Here is a 16,191-nt window from a genome sequence, read left to right as displayed (position 1 = left end):
CGGCCATCTGTGCTTGGAATCACAACCTCTGAGGGGTGAGAGCACCTCACAGATTTTGTGTACACACATGTGGCTTCACAGGGTTAATTCTAAGGTGTATGAAGGGAGTGAACTGTCCCTGCCTTCCCTGTGCCCCTGGGGAATGCCTGCTTCCCACAGCATGCTCCTCAGGAATTTTCTTCTGCTTGGTTACCTACAGGACACAGATTTTTAAATGAAGCTGTCCCAGAAAGGACAGTCTGAAACCCAACAGCTCTGAAATCTCAGTGAGGTTTCTTTTCTAAAGGAAAGACTGAAATAGGAGACAAAGATCTGACCTAAAAACAGAGGACCCATCCATATTTTCTCATCTGATAGATACCACACTGAGAGACTCCACTGATGTGCACCTTGCACAGCAGGTCAGACAGACTGGGAGGAACAGCCCTTTCCCAGCTACCCAGAGTTACAGAAACATTTAGGGTGTTTCACAAAAAAACCCAGGAATGCTGTGCACAGAAATCCTGCCTTTCTGCCTTCTTACCTAACTGGCCTTTGATGACAAGTTCAAAACATACAACAGCACTGGCCAGTCCCACAAAAATCTGCTGCATTTACATCACCCTCAAATAAGCACTAAGGAAACACACAATACTCATTCACTTTAATAAAGATCACAGTAAATTAGGCTTTTTAAAGCCTCCGTAACAGCAATTTCATTACTTAAGTTACTTAAAGAAGCAGATAAATTGTGGTTAGTTTCTATTGTTTTGGAAGTAATTTCCCTCCCCTGCTCTTACTTAAATTGTAAAATCCCAGTTGGCTCTCGTGCTGTGACATGTGTTATTTTACAGTAACAACAGCAACCTCAGTCACTGGACTTCTGTCCATGGGTATTTGCTGTTGTTTCCGTAGTTATTTGGAAAGGAGATTGATTAAAGAGCCTCCTGTCAGCTCTGCCTCATTTTTAGCCATCCTTTTATTTGTAAGAACTCTCCACCACAACTCCCTGCACAAGTCAAGCCATAATGGCTTAAATGCCTCCCCAAAAAGATCAAGACAGGAGGTTTGGGTTTGAGTGGGGCACATCAGCACACGGAGTCACCTCGTGTAAATCCAAGCCCTGGCAGGCAGCCAGGCTGCCCAACACAACTCAGGTTCACCCAGCCATCACCAAGAGAAAATGGGTTATTTACACCCAGCTCGTGTGATGTCAAAGCCACTGTGGAGATAACCACAAGTAATTAAAGGTGTTTATTTGTACACACAGCATGGCTTCCCAAAGGGGAAAAGAACAAGACACAAAAGCTGACACTGAAGTTTAGGAGCTGAAGCAATTTCTAAGCTGTAGCTTGCTCACAGTTTTTAACCCTCTGTTTATTGCCTCTCCTCTTCCATAAGTGCTAATACAAACTTCAAAGTGAAACCAAAGCCCTCTAATGATTAAAGAACTAAACAGGTTCACTCTAAAAATGCAGGCAAAGCAGAACAGGTGCAACTCTGCAAAGCTGGACTTGGGCACCTCTCAAAAAGCTGATTGTGAAGTCCAGTGAGTGCAGCAGAGTCATCTGTGTTTGTCAGGAAGGATTTAACACTTAATGACTGTTCAAATGGGGATAATCAGCATGCCACCCCAGCGTATGAAGGTCATTTTCATGCTACGTGTGCATGGTAAAAGCTACATTAAACACACTTCAAAAAGGCTTGTCTGTCTTTAGTAATGAGTTTCACATTTTTATGGACACAAGCTGTGGTAATAAATTATGATTGGAGCTCTCTCAGTACAGGTCTTTAGAAGAAGCTTACAATAACTTATTTTTTAACTTCAGTCAAGAAAACAACTTCCCAAAACAAAAACAAATCTTCCCCCACACTTGTAAAAAACAGTTAAATCACCACATTTATGCCAAAAATAAAAAACTGTGAAGGGTCAAAGGCAGAAGAGAATCCCAGTCAAGATTAAACTCTTGCAGGGGATGTCCTAATGAATCAGTGCTCATATACAAAGATCAGGTGCAATTCCAAAAGCATCAAAATATTTTTAGTTCCTCCGTCGTTGCCTTAAATAACTGTACTTTTCACAGCTGTTTCTGATCTATTGTTGCCAGATTTCAAAACTGATTTCAATTAGCAAAGGAGCAACGTTTTAATTGCTTTGATGGAAATACCATTACAGCTGGGGTATTTTTTATTGTTTTAGAAGTGTTCTGAGAGAAGATACTGAGGACCAGACATTTTTCACCCCTTGAATCTGGATGAAAGATGTTTGCAAAGTTATTTGTCTGTCAAATACAGACTTGTTTCAGTAATCTTGAGAGGTGCTGCTGCATTTCAGAGATGTAGGGGCTTGACAGATGATGCATGGCAGATGTTTTACACCACATTTTGGACCAAGGGGGTGGAGACCCATCTCCTCTACCACAAACAAAACTTACTGACTGACCTCCTGCACTGCTGGCTGGATTTCAAAGTTGATTTCATTGATGTTAATGAGGATCCACTCAACTTTGACATCTTCTCCTTTGTCTTTCACATAGAGCTGAAGCTGTGGACAGGAAAAAGTTATTGTAGAGTGTTGTGGTGTTCTGTATGGAAATTGTAGGTCAATCTCCACACTAAGGCTCTGCACAGGAAGAATGATACCAGTTTCTGAGTAGGTAACTTCAAAGTGACACTCTAAGGAGGCAGAAGTTGCTTAAGCTTTGAGAGTGCATGCCAATTAAAAAAGGGAATTGTTCTAGATATTCAAGCAGTCTACCCAACATGCTATTTATCCCCAGTCTCCTGAAGAGGCAGCTTAATTTCTGTATTTACCACTTGCCCCAGAGGGGAAAAGAAAGGAAGGGAAGAGAGAACAGCACTCAAGACTTTACCTGCAGGTGGACTGGGGACAGCTTCACAAAATACTTCTGAGCTTCGGCAGCCGCGGGCGGAGGGGCTGAGACAGCAACGAGGAATTTAACAGCATCTCCCACAACATTGCAAGAAACCACCTGGAGAAAGGAAAAGGATGAGGGGAAACGAAGGGAAAAATAAATTAAGTCTTCAGAAGGTTTGGTGAAGGCAAGAAAGAAAGTAAGAAAGGAATTTAAGCTTGCTAAGTTGCACAGGTGGGAAAGTTCTAAGCAATTTCATTCATGTTCCCACCTCCTGCACATTCTTCTAAAATCACACAGTTCAGGTGTTCAAATCTGTACATGAAATTTAATACCTGCAAATTATGGCATTTCCCCAAATTTCTTTTCTATTGTTACTTAATTGAGAAGTAACTCCTTGCCTGACAAGGACTCCTTTCCATTTCACAGATCTATGTATTAAAAGCTCCAAGAGGGCAAAGATGTTTGTTCTTGTTCTTCTGCTCTGAGCTAAGCAGCCTACAACAGGACAGCTGATTTACCACACAATCGTTAGTTTGGTGGCATCCTACAAATGTGAAACTTCGGTATAAACTTGCTGCTACAGCAGAGGATTCTGAGTAATTCCAGTTCTCAGTGGGATAAGAAGGAGCAGGAGACTTTAAGAATTTCTCCAAGCCTTTGACCAAATAAAAAAAGGCCATGAACTGTGGTGAGAAAGCCAAATGTCTGAGAAAAGTCTGAGTGCCACTTGACTGCAATACACTTTTACGAGCAGTAATTTCACTTGTTATCATGCTGAGTTTGTAAACAGTGGAGGGTTTTTGCTCCCTCCCCTCTGCAGACTGACTGAGCTGCCATGCAAAATTCCTGGAGTGTGCAGAAATTCCTGGCGGGTTCCTGGCGGCACAGGAAAGCCCGTGGGGTGGAAGTCAGAAATTATTCATCACACCACAGAGGCATGTTTGTTTTGCAAACAGCTGTGCTGGGAGAGGAGAGCTGCTTGTCGCTGTCCCTCTGTGGTTACTGTCCCCACAGCTCCTTGCACTGACTCAGGCTCAGGGAACCAGGTCACTGCAAAGAATTCCCTGCAAGGTTTGTCTGACAAAAACTCTGCATGGTGCTATTAAATTGTGTTTGTGCACTTACTGCTCCACTTAGAGGCACTGGAATTGAAGCTGAAAGCTTTCAAAGGAATCATGAACCTCCTAGAAGATCCTTATCAGTCTCTCCTTAAATACATTTTATCTCCCTGGGCTCTCTGGGGTACATTTTAAAGATGGCCAGGGCATTATCAAGGGCCTGAGTACATCCATTAAGGGAAAGACTTAATTACAAAGGAGCAGGGGGGGTGGGGAGGTGGATATGACAAATAAAAATCCCAACCACACCCACAAGCAGTAAGATTTGCCTTTTCAGGTTATGTCTTTGCAAATTGTAATTTAGAAGTGGACAAATGAATTTTCCTCACCTCTCCCCCTTTCCAAGGTCCAGATTCTTTCAGAACTGATTTCTGACCTTAATCCCACACAAACAACACCAACAGCCAGTATTGTGGTAAAATATGAAGAATTTTTAATAGCTGACAAGAGCAAAGAGCCCAGCTGCTTCCAGCTGCTTGTTTTACTTGTAGCTGAGATAAAACACAGAATCACTCCTTTCATTCAAAATAATGGATTGATACGATGACTTTTAAAGACTTTGAAAAGGAAAAGGTTCTTCCCTCTTTTTTGAGGGAAGAGAAAGAAAAAGGACAGGTCTGATGCAAAAACTGCTGACACTTCCATATCCTAAATGCAGTGTTTTCTCATCCACACATGTTTTTTTTCCACACACCCATAGGAAGTTCAATGCATTCAGAACAAGCTGGACTTGCTGTACATGCAATGCACAGCCATTCATCTGGAATTTCTGGATGTCCAAGAGCCAAGGTTGCCAGCTACGTGGCTGGTTAATGTTTTTAAAAGAAATAAAAGTGTGGCCAGAGAGTTGGTAGATGAGCTTCATGTGCCAAATGTTTCTTAATCATGTTTAATTCCAAATAAAGGATGGGAACAGACACTGCAGGTGGTGGAACTTTCATTTTTCTTTCTGCATTTTGTCAAGAGATGTTAAATCAGTTTTTTATATATATTTTTACCATTCATTTCAAAGCCCAGACCAGTGGAGTTTGGAGTTTTAGTCTCCTTGATTAATTTATTCTGCCAATGACATCTACTAAGGCCTATACTCATCTGCCCTCACCTTTACTAAAAAAACAGTGGTATTCATGTACAGCCACCTGTGAATTTTTAATCCAATCATCAAAAGGAGTGGTTCCATGTTTATAAATGGAAAATATTTATTTATATCAGGTGAATCCCTTTGTTCTGGGAGCAGGATGGATGATGGAGTCAGAATACTGAGAGAAGCAGAATTCTGGGCTAGAATTTGAAGAGAAAGCGGCTTTGTTTTCATCTACGATGCTGCCACAAGTGGTGAAAAGGTGATTAAAGAGATTGCAACTGCAGCTTCCCTTGCTGAGTGACATTCCTTTAGAAGTGTAGCAGGTGATTTTGACAGACATGAGCAGAAATATGTAGGCCACTTCCCCCATGGCAGGCACACAAAGAAAAACACTGAAGCTTCCCGTGCTCCGCTTCTTTTCCCCTGCCTCATTCCAGCCTGCTTCCCCAAATTCATTTTCTCTTCACAGACAAAGAGCTGGAGGAGGGAGGGCCAGGCAAAGCACCCCTTTCTGGTTGGCAGGGGAGAAAGAGGAAGGGTAGATGTCCACAAGAAAACAGAGGAACCTGCACCGATAGGGAGAGAGTTCTCCTCCAATTTCATTTCTATTCCTCGTTCTCTCTCCTGCTCCCCTTACCAGAGACATCCTCTGTCATCAACCCTTTGTGTTTTAGAGCCTAGAAAACCTGTCACTTTTATAACAAACTGCTCTTTAAACATCAAACCCTGCACAGCAGCTGGGACCAGCTGATTCTGAGCTCCCAGAGGGGCCATCCCCAGCTCTCTCTTGTGATCCTGCATGTGGACAAGACACATCTCCTCAATTAGCAGAAATAGGGTGGGGTGAAGCAGCAGCACAAAGAAACCAAGACCAAGGTATTTTCTCCCTCCAGCATCTCCCTTGGCACCCTCCTCTCCATGTGCTCTGGGGATCTCCCATGGAAGGAGCTCCCAGCCCTTCCTCAGGTACCTTTGTGTCCCTGGCCCTCCTCAGTGCTCTGCCATCCCTCCTCACACAGAGCTGACAGTTATTCCCCCTGCTGCCAGGGTTATTCCTGCTGTTCCCAGCCTCTCCTCTTCACCCCTGACCTGACACCCTCACGATGGGATGAGCTGCAGTGGCCAAAACTCCCAGACCTGCCTGGGCTCAGCTCCCCACGTGCAGAACGCTGGCACTCAGCTCTGCTGAGCTGCAGATGCTGTGACACAGTTTGTTCACATGTATCTAAAACTCTGAGTACAATTATCCTATAAACAATTCTCTTCCAGAGAAACAGCCATAGGAACAAAGGGGACTGAAAAAGCACCGCGGTTTGAGCAAGACTATTCTTCTGAGAAAGTCAAGTATCCAAACTTGTGTACTCAGAGTTATTTAAACCCTTCCCCTGATTTGCCATCCCCCTCTACATCCAGACTTTTTCCCTTTACGGTTTCTCTGGACAGGCTTCAAAATCTCTTTTTTTTTCCTTCCTGAAGCAGCAGCAGGAGCTGCTTCACCTCAAGAAGCACCACGGTGCCCCTGGCTCCTCACACACTGTGTCCTCTTGCCTTGAGGTTTCAGTTTTGGCACTGGCACCCCATTAATTTGTGAATTACACATTCCCTTTTCCTTGCTCTTCCCTCCCCTCCCCAAGTGAAGCAGCAGGTTCCCTCCCTGAGCTTCCCTTCCCACTTTAGAGGGAAGTTCTGACAGCCCTGATGGGGAACATTTCCCCCACCTTCCCCACGCCCTGACCACACCACATGTTTGTAAAACTCCCAGCAGTAAGGGCCTTGATTGCCTTTTTTTTTGTTTTCTAGAAGGAAATTAGTTTTACTGCACTTGGTATTTACTTCCAGAAAGAGCAGGTTACTTGAGGTTACTCAGTAGTATGTAAGTAACACAAATATTTAGCATTTTCAGAAGAAAATCAGAATTAACCATGAGGCAGCCACACAGTGAAAGTTGCCTCAATCTCACAAAAAGATTTAGGACCCTCACAATTTGCCATGTGTCTTACAGGGAGCACTGTGTCACTACTTTGAGCAGGTTCTTATTTTTGGCATGGAAAACTCATCTTGTCAAAGGCCACACAGACAGTTTGTGTGCTCAGCTTAAAACCTCACCACAAGAAAATTTTTCAAGCTCAAAACTTCTGCCTTTTGACAGTCTTTAGCACTCAGCTGTTCAGAAGAATTACATGATCCTCTTGTTTACCAGAGCCAATTCCTTCATTTCTTGAGGGGGTTTCTCCAGCTTCTTCCCTGCTGCTTTTTACCCAAACAATTGGCCAAGTGATCAGAGCAAATGAAGGGGAGATGACAAATGCAGTGGCTGACCCAGGCACAGGCAGGGGTGGACTTTTAGGAGCCAGGATCAAACTGAATTTGCCTGTAAATACAGTGAAAAGCTCAGTTTTGCCAATGGTGGTAAACACCACAGGGAAAAGGCAGGGTTAGGGATGCACTCAGTGCAGGAGAGAGAGTTTCCATGTCAGCAACAGAAACAAAGCAGAAGTTGATGGAACATGTGAATTTATCCACTCCTTTGAGACCAACACATTCAAATTCAAATAGGTGGAAAAAAAGGGGAGTGAGGGAATAAAATAAACAAGCAGGGAGTACAAGGAGACAGGACAGGAAGAATTCTCAATCCACCTACGAAGTTCAAATGAACATCAAATGGTGCAAAGACAGGAAGCAGTACTTACATTTCAAAAAGAGGAATACAAATAGAAATAAAATAGAAATAGAAATAGAATTGCCAGTTTGGCCTCACTGTCATGCAAGCCTTTCCAAACCACCTGAGACACAGCACAGCTGAAGGCACAGAGACCAAGAGGGGACAGAAAACCCTGGGAGAGGTTTGCCAGTTTGTGCTGTACTAGCTTGGAGAGTAATTCACTCGCAGGGACAGCTCCCCTGTCCCTGTGCCAAGCTGGCAGATGTGGCACAAGCCTAGAGGAGCCCCCCACACATCTGCAGCAGCAGCTGGAGCCAGTGCCAAAGCCAGGATCACCTCCAGGGAAGCAAACAAAGCTCCACCCTGAAGTCTTCCCTTGACAAGGCACTCAGTTCTGAAGCTTAGATCATAACCTGGTCTTGTTTACTTCTGTAGGCTGGCCCCACTAACAATTAAGCCTGTACCCCATCATTCTCCCACTAAGGTGGACTGGGATGTTTGAAAGGGAGGTGAAAGCTGGAAACAAGTTACCAAAGATTCTTTCAAGCACCAAACCCATCGCACTGTTAAAGTCTAAAATACCTCAGGAGAAACCTGAAAGAAAATGGGATGCTCAGGAAAGCAAGCTGGGAAGCAGCAACATGAAGGAAGATAAGCTCATCACACAGGAAAGCTTTAACACCTTGAAAGGTAGGAGAGGAATGCAATACAAAATACTTTGTGTGTGCGTGTAAGAATTAACAACTACTGCTCACACAAAGGACAGCACCACAGGGACAGAGACCTTGATGCATGAAGCAGCCACAGGAGAGGCAGATTTGAGCCCAAAAACCCTCAGGAGAGTAATTCCAGAGACAAAATGAAGCTGCCTCCTTGCACTGTGAGACTTTACCTGTAGGGCTGTGTGGCCCTTCAGCCATCAAGTTCTAAAATAATGGGTTTAATTGGAGCTGCTGCTGAGAACGGGGGCATAGGAGAGACTCAGGAGCCAGGACAGCATTGTAAAAGGAGATTTAAGGAGCAACTTATGTAGGCAAGCTAAACAAAAGCTGGAAGGAAATATAATCCTTTCATAATACATCTACTGACAGCAAGCACCACGAAAGAAGAGTAAACACTTTAAGAAGAAGGGATTATATTAGTGCAAAAACTAAAAAAAGCCAAGGAGAAATCTCCACGGGCCATAATTCCACCTAGGCTTGTAAAAAAAACCCCAGTCATTAAAGCAGCAAAGATCTGGGATGGCTTTTGAAGCAAAATGGGGAGTTAAAAGACAACAGAACTGTACATCACAGTCAGGGTAGTTCACCCCACCAAAAATAACCAGAAATAAACACATGTATGTAACTAGGAATGGTCCCAGTTAGGAGTGCAGCAGTGAGATTAAAGGAATGGCACTCTGGAGGAATTTTACCCCTTTCCCTTGGGGCATGAAGCAGAAAAAGAAGGGAGACTTCTGTCACAGCCTGCTCCATCCAATCCCTTTCTGCCAAGTCCCCAGCAAGAGAATCCTCTTTTTTTATTGCCTTTTTTGTTGCTGTTTCTGTTGTCAAGTTCAAGTCCTCTGGAAATAGACTGCACTAATGGAAAGGCTGGCAGAAAAAGCTAAGACCAAAAACATTTCTGACGTTTACTTTATTAAAACAAAACAACCAATGCCACACAATGAAAACAGGCCACTTCATTCTATATATTTAGGCTCTGGCCCAAAATTGGAGTGAAGACAACACATAAATAGGGGCTTTATCAAGGGGCAGTGTGGTGTAACCTTCAGCCACAGAGCAGCTCTGTTCCTGTCACCACAGCCTGGGCCAAGCTGAGAATCAGCAGCATTCCAACCATGGCTGCAGCACACACCAATTTCTGTCAGAACTTTTGAGTTTGGGCAAGCTGCAGAGAGAGATTTCGATTTCACGGGCAAACATTAAGAGTTTGAAGAGGACAGGGAAAAAAAGAAAGCACCAAAAAAAAAAACCATAAAACCAAACAGCCTTGGTATTACCTCAGGAAATATCAGACACAATTATCATATGAGAGAACTCCTGAGGTGTTTTGAGAAAGGTTTGCATTTAAAGAAGGAAAAGTAGCTACCAGACTGTCACTCTAAGGTTATTATACCCTATAATTCAAATAAATATTCAGGTTGTACCTTAACTGAAGGAGTAAGAATGACTCAGAGAACTTTTTCCAGCAGCTGTGCACAAGACTATTGAAATGGGTTTTGACACAGTTCAGAAGAACCCAATGTTTGAAAGTAAACCTGTTTTATTCCAATAAATTTTAAAATGTGCTTCTCTTGGTCTAAGCTGTTTTGAAACCACACCAGATTTCTGTCTGCAGTGCAACACTTGATTAAGAAGCTGGAATGGCTCAACCCAACCCTGCCTGTCCCTTCCAGCAACATTTCAGGCACTGCATGCAAGACTCCAGTTTTCTGTGCTGTTATTTGCCAGCTTTTATTTGCAGCAGCTCTCCCTGGGGTCCTGGTTTCACACATGACACAGCACATCACTTTCACACCTAGCACTGCCCTCTCCTTACAATTTCCCATCGTGGCATCTCCCAGTGGCACAGAGCAACACTTGTGCCAACCCCACTGCCCTACCAAGGCCAGTCTCTCCAGCCCCACTGCTGGGGCAGGGACCAAAGGGACTGAAATATTGTGTTTTTTTAAAGGGAGAAAATAAGTACACAAGCAGCTTTTTACATGTTAACAATCCCCAGCTGCCACCAGTCAGGGTGTGCCTCCAAGTTGTGTATCAAGCAGATAAGTATGCATAGTTTTCAAAGGAATCATAGTAGAGCTGCTTAGCATCTAAATCAGATGAGCAAAGCAAAATTACAAGCAAAACTAAAAGAAATGCATTAGGCTAATTTGATGCAGGTGCCTAATGTAAGCAGTACTTACAGTCACTAGGACAAAAATGCAGGAGCTAGCATTGCTAGTAAACACATACAGATTTTTTTTCCCCTTTTAAAGCATTTTTACTGTTCCAAGAGCCACATTCTGCCTTATTTTCATTTCACAGGCGCTGAACCACCTTCCCAGTATCTGCTGCGGTAGAGGAGGAAAGAAATCACTTGCTCCTCACTGAATCCAGGGTCCAGCAGAGTCAAGACTTTACCCTCAGGACTCTGCACCTGCTCCACAGATCCTTACTCAGCTCCCTCTTAGGAAGCAAAGCTGTCATCAGCCACACAAACAGCAAGAGGCAGACAAAGGCATTTGCCTGTCCCAGGAGAGAAATTTCTTTCTTCTCAACGAAGTTTCCACTGCACACTTCAGCAACAGGATGGTAAACCATCATCATCAGGACTGTGGAGGTGGGGGAGAGGGCTGCTCCATGAGCTCATTGAGGGCGTAGCTATAAACTTGGCATAACTCTGGTTTTATTGTGCATTTTGGGGAAGCCCTGGAGCACCTTCTGCTCACAAGGTGCCAGAGAAGAGAATTAATGCAGGGAGTCTGCACAGGGTTTTAGAGAGGCAGCCTCTTACCTGCCTTGACAAACACAGGTCAAGGGTACAGATCTACTGACAAATAAACCTTCCACTGACACTAATAAAATATATCCTGACCCAAAGTACACTGAAAGGCAACAAATCCAAAGTTTACCTTCTCTCCAGCTGACTTTACAACGCTGGTAACTTCTTTAACTGCTAGCTCCAGTGGTTCTGCTGGGTCATCTTCCTCAAACGTGAGCAACTGAGAATCCTAAGGAAAAAAAGAAAAAAAAGCATTGTTAGGAGATGAACCCATCACTTGAAAACAAGTGATAAAAATGCACTGCCAGTCCAGTTCCTGGAATTGCAAATGTACATCACAACTTCCATGTATTAATTGCATGACACCTCACTACATAATATAGGGTAGAGCCTGAAAACATATACTTAGGACATAACTACGGGCCTAATCATAACTCATCTTTCCCTGTAGTAGAATATCAAGGTACACAGTGCAGAGCCAAGTCCATGAACAGCAAGAGGGTTCAGCAAAACTGCTGTTCTTCAGCAAAGATTTATCAGTGCTGTGGTTTGAAAAAGCGTGTTTGGTTTGGCCCCACTAATACGGCTGCAGTGGGCTCTGCCAAAACTAAGAAACCCCAAATATCATCTTGTAGAGGTGAGGAAAGAAGCCTTCCCCTGCCCAGCCCTCCTCATCAGTGGAGGCAGACAGTGATGACAACCACTCCATCTTCACACAGACAGCAAGGCAGAGGCAGCCTCTGGGCACTGAGGTCATACCTTCAGAAGCACCAGCACTGCATTCTTCACCTGCTACCCACACGGCGCACTCAGCCCCGCTTCCCTCATCACCCCAGGTTGTTTTGCACACAGGGATTTCATCAGCTTGGTGCTGCTGACATTGTTTTGGGAGGCTGACAGCGGGAGCGGCGCCACGCTGCAGTGCCGGGCTCACCTGGCCAGGAGGGTGCGAATGTCCCTGTCCCCTCTGCTCGGGGGTGGGAAGCTGCCACTCGTGTCTGGTTCTTTTCAGCACCTGTGCTCACTGTGCCCTTCTCTTCCCCAAGTGCAGGGCAAACCAACCTTCAGTTCTCAACACAACTCACTCTTTGCTCAACTACACTGTACAATTCGAAAGGGCGGATGAAGTATTTTCTTTCTGCTGCCCAACTTACAATGATATTTGGAAAGTGTTAATTTTAATTCCTTATCTTTGACGCACACATGTTGCCCCACTCTTCCTTCTTCCCCAGCAAGAAGGAACCTCTTAGGTCTAATACCCAGACAAATTCAGAGACCTGGGGACATGCCACTTCCTAGAGTTTATCCTCAGCATTTTGCACTGACACGACAAGAGTTCAGTCCTCAGGACAAGGAAATCAGCTTGCCACAGCCTCACCTCACCTCCTCGCCTCCCCGGGCATACCATCACACACCAGCGCACAGGATGCCACACTGCGCCTTTCTCAGGAAGGACAGGCTGGGATGGAATCCCCACGTTCTGTGCATCCTCCCTGACCCGGGGGACAGGCAGGGGGCCCAAACCCCGAGCATGCCATCCACCATCCGGCGGGCTGGGAGGCCGCCAGCCCCGGGAGCTCCAGCACACACACGCGGTGTGAGGGCCTGAGGGAAGCCCAGCTCTGGGAATTATTTGCCGAAGGACGGGCCGCAGGCCCAGGCCAGGAAGTTTCCATTGTTTCCTCCTCCCCACGCCCGAACAATGTTATCGGAGGAGAGAACCCCTGCCAGGGGCTGTGGGGGTCGGGGCTTTCCTTCCTCTCCATCCTTCCCCGCTCGCACTCCGCGCCCCTGGCCAGCTCCCTCACGGAATCCCTGCCAAGCAGCCACCAAACACAAATGTAAATACACAAAACACACACACCGAGGGTCACCAACACACCCGTACATCCCTGCGGCAAGTCCCGGCCGTCCCTACAGCCGCTCCTCGCAGCGGGGAGCGCCCGGAGCGCGCTGCTCCACGGCCGTGAGGCGCCGGCCCCATCCCGGCGGTCGCGGGGGAGCCGCCGCCGGGCATTCCCCGTCCCTTCCCTCCCTCCCATCCATCCATCACCTGCATCCCGGCACTCACCGCCCGTTCCGCCGCCTCGGCTCGGAGCGCCGCCACCCAGGCCCGCCGCCACTGCCGCCTCCAGCTGCCCCGCGACAGCGCCCAGGCCAGCACCGAGCCGCCCTCCTCCAGCAGCTCGTCCCGCCGAGGCACCGGGGCAGCGGCGGCCGGCGCCGGGCGGCCCCTCCGCAGCGCCAGCAGCGCGTACTGCACCAGGTACACGGCCAGCGTGGCCAGCGCCACCACGAAGAGGGCGACCAGCGCGCCCCAGCGCAGCTCGGCCAGCCCGCCCGGCAGCCACGCCATGGCTGACCATAATGGGGCCGCGGCTCCCGAGCCCTCCAAGGCGCGGCCGGCGGCGAGCGGCGGCCGCAGCCCCGCGCTGCGCTCGCTCCAGCCGCGGGCGCCGCGCAGGCACGGCCGCTGCCCTGGGACGCGCCGCGCTGCCCCGCCCGCCCACGGCGCAGTCCCCGCCCCGGGGCGGCGGAGAGGGGGCCCGGCCCCGGCCGCGGGCACGGCCCCGGCGCTGGGGCTCCAGGCCAGCGCTGGCGGCGTGGGGGCGGTGGCCGGGCGGAGAATGGGGCTGGCGGGGGTTGGTCGGCCCGCCGTGTCTTGTCCCCCGGTGGCCCGGGGGCAGAAGGAGGTAGACGGGATTGGGGTGGGCATCCCGGGAGTAAGAGGGGCTTGGGATGAGCGTCTGGTGCCCCTGGGGGAATGACAAGTGCTCTGGGTACCCTGGAGGAAAGGGGATAGAGAGGCTGGGGATGGGCACCTGGTACCAAGGGGCCCAGGGTGAGCTCCCTGTGCCCCCGAGGGTAGAGGAGCTCAGGGTGGGCGCCCAGGGTAAAAGGACTCGGGGTGCCCGGTGCTGGGGGTAGAAGGGCTCGGAGTGGCTGTGCGGCACCTCGGAGGGCAGGGGGGACACGGAGGGGACACCCAGCTTCCCGGGGGTAGAGGGGTTCTGAGTGTGTATGGGGCAGGTGTCCCAGTGTCTCTCTTGGCAACTCCCAGTGAAAGACCCTTCCCTGATTTATTTGCCGAATCCACATGCTAAAACAACCCTTGATTAAGTTACAAAAGCTGGTCATGCAATGTCATGGTAAGTTCCTGATCCACTTGGCTTTCAGCCCCTTCAGAGCTTTGCCTCAAAGGGCAGGAACATCTTTTCCTTGCTGGAAGCTGGAATTCCAGACCACTGCAGTGTGTGCCATGGACACAGAGGGGAATTCCCGAGGCTCTGGGGGTGCTGGTTCTGCCGTACCTCTCGAGGGAGCTGTGCAGGTGACAAGGTCCCAAAGCCGTGTGGGCTCCCAGAGCAGACAACAAAGGTTTCTTTGCTGGACATTTTCAATCACATTTCCAGCTCAAAGCAGAGGCAAGAAGAAAAGGGAAGCGAGGAGCTGACAGAATCCCAGAATTCTTGTGGCTGGAAGGGACCTTGTGCAGGAGTTATGAGCCCATGAGGAAGAGATGCCTCTGCTCGAATGAAGGTGCAAAGGAGACCATGGGATAACAACATACAGATTTTATTTAACATGGATTTTATTTACCAAGAAAGGGGAGGTGGAGCAATAGGAGAAAGGTGGAGAAGTAGGAAAGATGTCTCAGAGAGAGAGCAGAAGATTACTTGGAGCTAGAGGGCCTTAAGGTCCTATCCTTCATTCTGTGGTTCTAGAAGATGTGTGAATTTTTTTTATTTTAATTTGATACTACTATTTACTTCTACAGCTGTTGCATCATCTTCTTCTTATTTAATATTACTACTATTTTTTTTATTCTTGTTCTTACTAGTATTGTTTTTCTTATTACTACTACTATTTCTCTCTCTTCTCCTAATTCTCGTTCAACTTACTATTCTTATTCCTTTTCTTGTTCTTATTTACTACAATTATTTCTTCATCCTCTTCTTATTCTTACTCTTATTCCTATTTTTTTTTCTTTTTTTTTTTAGGGGGGGTTGGTTTTTGTGAGTGGGGAATTTGTGGTATTTTTTTCTTACTTTGCGATCTTTACTTTTACTCTTTGTTAATTTGTGGTCTTTTCTTACTTTTTTCTTACACTGTTTCTTTAATTCAACGTTCACTGTTTTGGAAGAATCATCATCACAGTCCTGCAGTGACGTCTCTGGAGAAACATCTCCCATGTGTGCCCATTCCTCATGGGCAAAATCCCAAAGGACCAGCATGTAATCCTTTCAGGATGAGAGAAAATGGCCTTGCATCCCACCAGGGGAGGTTCAGATTAAATATTAAAACAAATTTTTCCTGACACAGCAATCAGGTGTTGGAAGAAGTTGCCTGAGGCGATGTTGGAGTCGCTGTCTCTGGAAGTTTGAGGAGTCATCCAGAAGTGGCACATGGGGATGTGGTTTTTGGGGTGACGATGGCGGTGCCGGTGGGACTGCATGACCGTCAAGGTCTCTTCCCACTGTGATGATTCTCTGGGATTCACCCCTGAACCACTCAGCACCAAGTGTCCCCCACAGGTGCTGCTTTGGGGCTGGCCACAGCGGGGACTTTTGGCCTTGGGGAGATGCCCTTGGGAGGACACAAAGCAGCCGGGGATTGCTGATCCTGGATGGGAATGTCCAGGCAAAGGCAACTCCGTGTGGCATCCTCAGGACACCGGGCAGGCTCTGGGCAGGCTCCGGGCCAGCTGCCACCCACAGGGCCTGGCCTGGCGCTGGCAGCGGGCACTGATGGTCATTGTCATTGTCATGGTCATTGTCATTGCCATTGTCATTGTCATTGTCACTGTCCGGCTGTGGCCTCAGGAAGGAGCCGCGGAGCAGCCCCCGCAGCGCCCGCCTGAAGCAGGGCGGGCGTTTCCTGAGGGGAGCCGGCTGCTCCCCGCGGGCCTGGGCTCCTGCTGGGAAAAGCACAACAAGCAGCTGAGCAGGGCAGGCACTGGGCTCTGTGTCCCTGCCCAGGCAG

At 47.6% G+C, this 16,191-nt stretch overlaps 1 protein-coding gene across 3 annotated transcripts in view; it reads right to left on the bottom strand.

Moving 5' to 3' along the window:
• C2CD2 (C2 calcium dependent domain containing 2) overlaps window positions 1-13,726 on the bottom strand; it is a 31,368-nt gene extending 17,642 nt beyond the window's left edge. For 2 of the 3 annotated variants that reach the window (XM_063393146.1, XM_063393148.1), the window contains exons 1-4: window positions 13,262-13,726; window positions 11,339-11,437; window positions 2,853-2,972; window positions 2,423-2,524 (exon numbers count right to left, since the gene is read on the bottom strand). In XM_063393146.1, the coding sequence (XP_063249216.1) occupies window positions 2,423-2,524; window positions 2,853-2,972; window positions 11,339-11,437; window positions 13,262-13,564 (624 nt within the window). In that variant the 5' untranslated portion in view covers window positions 13,565-13,726. The remainder of the gene's footprint in view (window positions 1-2,422; window positions 2,525-2,852; window positions 2,973-11,338; window positions 11,438-13,261) is intronic. The other variant, XM_063393147.1, reaches the window with a different exon arrangement.
• Between the last annotated feature and the right edge of the window lie 2,465 nt (window positions 13,727-16,191).

This window comes from Prinia subflava, chromosome 3, assembly GCF_021018805.1.
Source record: "Prinia subflava isolate CZ2003 ecotype Zambia chromosome 3, Cam_Psub_1.2, whole genome shotgun sequence".
Classification (NCBI taxonomy): Eukaryota; Metazoa; Chordata; class Aves; order Passeriformes; family Cisticolidae; genus Prinia; species Prinia subflava.
This window is presented reverse-complemented; position numbering and strand designations above follow the sequence as displayed.